Source organism: Sinocyclocheilus rhinocerous, unplaced genomic scaffold (assembly GCF_001515625.1).
Source record: "Sinocyclocheilus rhinocerous isolate Xijiao unplaced genomic scaffold, SAMN03320098_v1.1 scaffold458, whole genome shotgun sequence".
Lineage (NCBI taxonomy): Eukaryota > Metazoa > Chordata > Actinopteri > Cypriniformes > Cyprinidae > Sinocyclocheilus > Sinocyclocheilus rhinocerous.
In genome coordinates, this window is record NW_015664005.1 from 70,251 (window position 1) to 78,543 (window position 8,293).

The 8,293-nt window shown below is 36.7% G+C and overlaps 1 protein-coding gene across 1 annotated transcript in view; it reads left to right on the forward strand.

Moving 5' to 3' along the window:
• The first annotated feature begins 2,171 nt into the window (after window positions 1-2,171).
• The window catches only part of LOC107729052 (COMM domain-containing protein 10), a 22,746-nt gene continuing 16,624 nt past the window's right edge, over window positions 2,172-8,293 (forward strand). Inside the window, exons 1-4 of the mRNA XM_016539401.1 lie at window positions 2,172-2,300; window positions 2,605-2,640; window positions 4,492-4,647; window positions 5,632-5,745. Of these exons, the coding sequence (XP_016394887.1) occupies window positions 2,172-2,300; window positions 2,605-2,640; window positions 4,492-4,647; window positions 5,632-5,745 (435 nt within the window). The remainder of the gene's footprint in view (window positions 2,301-2,604; window positions 2,641-4,491; window positions 4,648-5,631; window positions 5,746-8,293) is intronic.

Here is an 8,293-nt window from a genome sequence, read left to right on the forward strand (position 1 = left end):
GTGTGTGTGTCTGAGTGAGTGAGTGAGTGTCTGAGTGAGTGTGTGTGTGTGTGTCAGAGTGAGTGTGTGTGTCTGAGTGAGTGTGTGTGTGTGTGTAGCGCTCTCAACATCACGCCTGACAAACATTCCAGTATGGAAATATTTCAGTAAATGATGCTGTATATGCCTAAATGATATGACTGTGTTCAGAGTATATTTATATATGTTTTGTCTTCTCTTTTCTTATGCTGGTAGTTTTGCTTTGGTTCTTAAGTGCTGCTTCTATTTCCTTTTGCAACAAAATAAAGGATCAGATTATTTTCTTCTCTAACTCTTGTTTTCTGGGCTCTTGTGTTTGATGGAAAGCTCAAGTTCACTCAGATTTCTATAAATAGTCAAACAGTATTGTGTATTGTGGATGGTTATTAATACATTTATACACAATTAATACACAAATTACGACTCACAAACACCTGTTCATTTATTTGTTAAATAATGAAAAAAACAGGCCTAACAGGGTTTCTGCGGGTCTTAAAAAGTCTTAATTCACCTTTTCACAAATTAAGTACTAAAAAGCTCTAAAATCAGAGCAGAAAGTCTTAAATTCATAAAGTTGTGGCATTAAATGTAAAAATGAATCTCTTCCTCAGTATTTCTGTTTTGTTTTCCAGTACAAATATCTAAACAGCCTTATATATCACAATATATTTACTGGAGTTAATGATTAAAACAAGAACAAATATCTGTCAATGCAAACTTGTTTCCCTCTGAATTAAGTTGATTTTTCTGAACATTGCCTGCTCGTTTTTGTGGACAGTAAACAAAATACTACAGTAATTATGGTATGTGGGCGGGAACTATGGTTGCCATGGCGACAGTTGCGCATCAATTTCTATACATTGTTTCTATTATAGTCGTGTGTTTTGACAGTATTTAACTACACGTTCGCTTTCATCACACATTATTTACTCCGGTTATTATGTGTGGAAGTACTGAACGTCGCTGAGCGCGGTGGGCGTGTCGACGAGCTGACGTCACGCGTAACGTGCCCTTGCGCTAGGAAGGGACTGCATCTGGACGCGAAAAGAAACGAAACGAGCGATGAGTTCAATAATCCCAGAGACACAGAGGTAAACACATCGATTTACTACGATCTCGCGGTATTTCTGCCGAGTTTATACTCTATACTGATGTGAATGTGTCTGACAGAGAGATGCTCGTTTAACACATTATTACAGCCACTGATCAATAACTGTAACTGTAATAATTCATATATGATAGTCAGAGCTGGGTAGATTATTTACAAATTGTAATCCGTTACTGAGTCCAAATTACATGACAAAAATTGTAGTTAGTGGCGTAATCACTTAAAACACATTTTAAGTCATATTATCAGAGTACTTGAGACTTTAGACCTAACTAACGTTAATAATCTTGTACCATGTTGATATAAAAATGCAAAGAGTAAGAAAATATAGTTCATTTGTTCTTATCAACAACATGAAGTGCATTAAACATTATTACGTCAAAGTTTGCAGGCAGTTTATGAGTTGAATGAAAAGCTAATAATTAATTAAATCATAAAAATGTTAAGTTAAATCAAATAATTTTAAAATGAATCAAAATAAAACACTTACTGAAAAAAATTATATATTTTATTTGTTTACCTGCATGTCATGTGACCATAACCAACATCAGAGAACCAATGAACATGCAGATGTGTTTAATTATTTACAATCTCAGGGGTACTTCAAATAAAAATATAATAGGTGACAGAGGATCAGATGAGAAACAAGTTGGTGAATTTGTGCATTTTAATGTGTTTGAAAGACAAACGCCCTCCAAAGTAATAGCCTTCATTGTAAAATAACCGATCGAGTGATAATTCAATAACGCAATAAGCCCCAGTGTCAGTGTACAGTGAGTTTATAACAGCTAAGGGGTGTTGTTAGGCGCGACGCGAAGCTGTTATAAATTCACTGTATACCACGGCTTCACGGGGCTTATTGCTTTTATAAAACGGTTATTCCATATACGTAGTAAGGTTTCACAAAATAAAACAGAGCAAATAAAGTGTAATGATATTAATAAAAACAGTATTCTTCCACCAAACAATGTAGCTCCTCAGAAACAGTTGTGGTTGCTGTGAGTGTGTGTGTGAGTGTGTGAGTGTGTGTGTGTGTGTGATGCTGATGCTCTGTGTTACTCAGGAGGAGCGCTCCTTCAGTGAGGAGGAGGAGGAGAAGCTCCAGAGCGGTCTATCTCTGGAGAAACACACTCTTCATCTGCTGCTGGAAACCCTGTCCTTCATCCTCGAGCAGGTCCAGCCTTTACTCCTTCTTCACCAGTAACCGCTGCGGTCCGCTCTAAACATCTGCCAGCATCTTAAACACACACAGTCCCAACATATTATAAACATGGTATTTTCAGTTTCGCTTCACCATGTTCAGTCTCGTTTCGCTTCTTTCAGAGTTCTAAATTTTGTTTGTTTTTGCTCAAAACGTGCAAAAATATCTTAAAAATATTCAAAGACTAAACAAGATTATTTTTCTTGCCACATTGGCAGATATTTTTGCTTGTTTTAAGGAAAAACTCACAAAATTTTTAAATGTATTTATTTTTCAGAATCAGAATCAGAATCAGAATGAGCTTTACTGCCAGGTATGTTTACACATACGAGGAATTTGTTTTCGTGACAGAAGCTTCCACAGTGTAACAGAATGACAGTGACAGAACAAAAAACACAGATAATAAAAAATAGAACAAGTAAATAAGGAATAAAAAATATACAAATCGACAATTGTATGTATTCCATATACGTAGTAAGGTTTCACAAAATAAAACAGAGCAAATAAAGTGTAATGATATTAATAAAAACAGTATTCTTCCACCAAACAATGTAGTTCCTCAGAAACAGTTGTGGTTGCAACAAAGTGGTTGCCGAGCAACACACAAATGTAAACAAAGGTGTATGTTACTTTGTAGAGTCCTTTACAACAGCTTCGAACACGGCTCAGCCAATCAGAATCAAGGACCGGAACTATCTGTTTTATAATATTGCTATTGTGTGTATTATATGTAACCATGTAATCCATTAAAAAGTAACTGTAGTCTGATTACTACGGTGGCTCAGAGAGCTCAAGCGCTGCAACTTCAGAAAACACGTGCAAGTAGAAAAAGCACCAGCAAATTATGAAAACATCTTCATCAGTTTGACAGCACATGCGCTGCAAATACTCACAACACAAACAAATACAGAAACACGCAAGTCGCACAAACCACAAAATCACTACAACAAAACCATTTTTTGTTTTTATTTATTTTTTACATAATAAATGTATTTATTAATTAATCAATGTTAATACCATAGGCTATGGTTAATTTTTTTAGAGGAAGTTGTAATCCAGTACGTAATCCAGATTACGACCCTGCTCTGCTGAGAATATTCTCTGTCTCTGTGTCTGTTCTCCTGCAGCATTAAAGAAGCCGTGACTCACATCAACTCCATCGACAGCAGCAAGTTCTCCAGACTTCTGTCCCGCATTCTGCAGAAGCTCCACCTGAAGGTGAGTGTGTGTGAGTGAGTGTGTGAGTGAGTGAGTGAGTGTGAGTGTGTGTGTGTGTGAGTGTGTGTGTGTGTGAGTGTGTGTGAGTGTGTGTGGATGGATTGCCTGAGGGAAGAAACTGTTCCTGTGTCTGGTCGGACACAGGAACAGGAGTTTTTACAGAAAACAAGACTTAATATTTTAAGTAATTTCACTCGTACAGTAAATGCATCTTGATTCAAGAATGTTTCGATATTTATACTAGAAAACACAAACACTAAGTAAGAGAATCAGTTTTTGCAGTGTATACATTGTTTTAATAAAGTTGCATAAGTAAAATATATATTGCTGACATATATGGTTGCTACATATAATAACATAAACAAATATTATTAACATACAGTATGCACATGTAAACACATTACTATGTCAATTTTATATATGTTATACACTTATATATTCATCTACCCAAAGAATATATATATATATGTGTGTAAAATTATAGATATGGCCTTATAGTTAACATATATGGCAATATTACATGTCATATATTACATTTCTGTTTGGGTGTTTATGAAGAGATACTTGAAAAGTGCTTAAATTATGTGAAATTACAAAATAATTTTAAAGTGTTACATTTTTCAATATTTTTTCAAGGTCTCCTCCTAACCAACAGAATGCATCATATTTAATATTTTAAGAAAGTTCCTAAAAGAGAATCAAGATGAAATTGAACCGGATCTGTTAAATCTGTCACCACCCGCACAGAAAGAGAGATACCAGCACAAACTAAATAAAATTAATAAAGACAAGTCGTACTGTTCAGCTTCTGTTTTAGCATCTCTGAATAAGCATTATATAGGAAGTTTGTTTGTATTTATATTCATATTGCAGGAATGACCTGGTGTTAATATTGAGTCTGTATGAATGCGTGATCCGATGTAAAGCAGAGGATTTCTCTCTGCAGGCCGTGTATCACAACCTCAAACCAGCGTCTCTCAGACAGCAGCTGGAGAACATCAGCGTCCAGCCGGAGAAAGCTGAGGTGTTCGCTCAGGTTTGGGCTTCAGCTGCTCCAGACGTGCTGCAGAAGATCAGACTCGGCATATTTGCCCCAAACAAGGTGAGTTCAGGCTCAGTTCTGGATGTCTGCATGAATCTGAGGTCTGACCCATATCTCCGCCCAATCTGAACCTTCGGGAGAGTTTTCACGAAGATGAGATCCTTAATTCATGTCAGATCTGATTCAGAACCGTGAAGAGTGAACAGTGGAGTCTGACTCATGAACAAATGACTCTCTGAACGATTCCTTTGTAATGAATCGGTCAAAAAGACTCAAACTCCCTTCAGTGTGAATAGTTGAATAACTGAGTCATGAACAAATTACTCTCTGAACGATTCCTTGTAATGAATCAGTCAAAAGACTCACAAACAACAGACTCACGGACTAATGACTCTACGCTCCTAAAATTAAAGGTTCCTAAAGGGAGTTTTCACAGTAATTCTTTAGAAGAACCGTTTTAGGTTCTCCAAAGAACCTTTCAGTGATCAGTTCTTAAAAGAAACATATTTTCTTAGTGTGAAAAACATTTTTTTTTAATAATCTCTTGTGCATTTGAAAGGTTCCATGGATGTTAAAGCCAGTTGTTATTAAGAGTGTATCAGGAGCATCTGAAGTGTTATTATTGGCTTCATTATATTAATGTCTATTAATAATCTGTGTCATCTCTGGTCCTGTAGTTACGCTGTAGATCAGCGTCAGATCTGAACATCAGCGTGTGTTTGAGCTCATGGTGTAGTTCAGTGTGTCTCTTTTTTTGAACAATGGAAAGCTTATTCATTCAGCTTTCAGATGGTGTATAAATCTCAATTTCGAAAAATTGACCCTTATGACTGGTTTTGTGCTCCAGGGTCACATATGGGCTACATGTTTTTTATTAGGTAAACCATGTTCAATAATATTAATAAAATATTTTTCTACATTTGTTGGAGATCTTTTAATTATGTCCCAGTGTTTATGGCAGTGTGTCACAGTTGTAAATATCTAAAGAAATCATTAGATTTCAAGGTAAAGCTAAGTTGAGTGTGTTTCTCGTGTGTTTTCCAGCTGGATCTTGTGGGTTGGCAGCTCAATCTGCAGATGGCTACATCGGCTCGGAGCAGACTGAAAGCGCCGCATGCCGTCCTCAATCTGGGGCTCCGGACGGAGGACGACACCGAGGTAAACGCACACGCTTCTCAGCTTTCAGATCAACACACACAGAGGAGAAGCTCGTGCATTCCAGTGTTTTCTGTGTGAACGGAGAGACGGAGCTGCAGTTCCTCCGACGCTCAGAAGGTGGTGCTGTGGCTGCATGTGTGTGTGTGAGAGCGTGTGTGTGTGTGTGCATGTGTGTGAGTGCATGTGTGTGTGTGTGAGAGTGTGTGTGTGTGTGTGTGTGTGAGAGAGTGTGTCTGTGTGTGTGTGTGTGAGTGTGTGTGTGTGTGTGTGTGTTCTTCAAATGCAGATCAGAGGTCTAAAGCTCTGCAATCAATCCCTGCGAGCGAGTTCAAGGCTTCTGTGGATTTGAGCTCACGCTGAGTGAACGTTTCAGGAGCTAAAGACTCAATGTGAAGAACAAAAACCATGCATTATCTGTCCTGAACTAGAGCTGAGCTCATTTACTAGTCATAATAATATCAAATCAAATTTTAATTATAATGCACAATAAAAAACAACAGTAGTCGCTGCTGTCACTAAAACGGACACTATATAGGCCACAATGCAATGAAAGGAGGAGACAACAAAACACTAATAAATGTGTCCCTGGAGCACAAAAGCAGTGTTAAATCGCTGGGGTATATTTGTAGCAATAGCCAACAATACATTGTATGGGTCAAAATTATACATTTCTCTTTTATGCCAAAAATCATTAGGATATTAAGTAAAGATCATGTTCCATGAAGATATTTTGTAAATGTCCTACCGTAAATATATCAAAACTTAATTTTTGATTAGTAATATGCATTGCTAAGAACTTCATTTGAACAACTTTAAAGATGATTTTCTCAATATTTAGATTTTTTTGCACCCTCAGATTCCAGATTTTCAAATAGTTGTATCTCAGCCAAATATTGTCCGATCCTAACAAACCATACATCAATGGAAAGATTATTTATTCAGCTTTTGACTGTGGGTCCAGGGTCACAAATGATTCAACCTTAGACTCTAGAAAATAATTACGCAATTAACGTTAATAGATTATTTTACAGTTTTGCACTAAAGATATGTCTCTGGTGAAATAATATGATGCATTATAAAGGTCCTCATAACTGTATAAGCTGTATTACACGTCATAACCTGAATATAAGACGCACATTAAAACAGATTTATAGGTGCTCTTTTCCTCTTTTGCATGTCGCTTTGGATAAAAGCATCTGCTAAATGCATGCTCGTAACAGATAAGATAAGAACAAACACATTACAGTGACATTCAAAGCATTGCATCAAATGAAGGCTGATTTGAATCAATACAGACTGAAGAACGTGTTTCTCAGCGTGGCACTGAGCTGAGATAATCATGTGATTCTGCGGTGTTTGTCTCTGTATATCGGTCTCTGTCTGGGTTTGTTTGCCGTGATGAACGCTTGTATTAATGCAGTGCAGAGAAAAGCATGAAGAACCGTCGTGTTTCCCGTCTGTCCCTCATCACGTCACAGCTCCTCTGAAGAGACGGAGGTTCACTCCTGTGAGTCTGTGCTGTATTCTGTGTTCTCAGAGCTCCATCGAAGCAGCAGGCGTTTCTCCTTTGTTTTTCTGGGTTGGGTCACGGAGGAGCGGAAACTCTTTGTTGAATCCTCGCTCGTTCTGCAGCGACCTCGTTCTCCGTCAGCGTAATTAAACATCTCGCTGAACGCTCACATCCGCACAGAAACTCTCCAACCCCGATCTCAAGTTCTTCACGCTCCTGTCTAACACTGTGTGTTCTACATCGCAGTATTTTCTGGGATGTTATCGTTAATGTAATTAGACAATATTTTGCTGAGTGTGGTTTCGGCCCGTTCTGGACTGATGACTCAAAGCTTTTCATATTCTGTGCCAGAAATCAGCTTTTCCATTAAGGGCCGACATTTGCCCTCTTAAACTGATCTCCAGGGCATTTGATCTTTATAAGGCCAGTGTTTTCTAATATTTCTGTATTTCTAATTTCTATATGCATCATCTTTTATCTCACATTCTTACATTTAATCAATAAATTCAATTAGAATAAGACACACTGTAGGCTGTTACCAATCAAATTAAATCAATGTCAGTAAAATCCAGTTTTACACTGCAGAAGAAGCGTTTAGATGAAGTTACACAGTAATTACAATTGCATAAATAATGCAAAATGAGATTAATGCTCCTAAAATAATATTTTGAATATTGAAATATGAAATTAGATAATAAAAAAAAAAATGAAAATATACTTTAAATATGAAACTAAAAGACTAAATGTGACCCTGGAGCACAAAACCAGTCATAAGGGTCAATTTTCTGAAATTGAGATTTATACTGAATAAATATATGAATAAATAATCTTTCCATTGGTGTATGGTTTGTTAGAATCGGACAATATTTGAAAATCTGGAATCTGAGGGTGCAAAAAAATCTAAATATTGAGAAAATCATCTTATTATGAATGAATGTTAAATAAAGTACATAAAATAGGCCTACAAGAATTTTTTTTTTATTCATCCCACAAGTCTTGTAAGTCCATGTATTTTATTGTTATTATTATTATTATTGG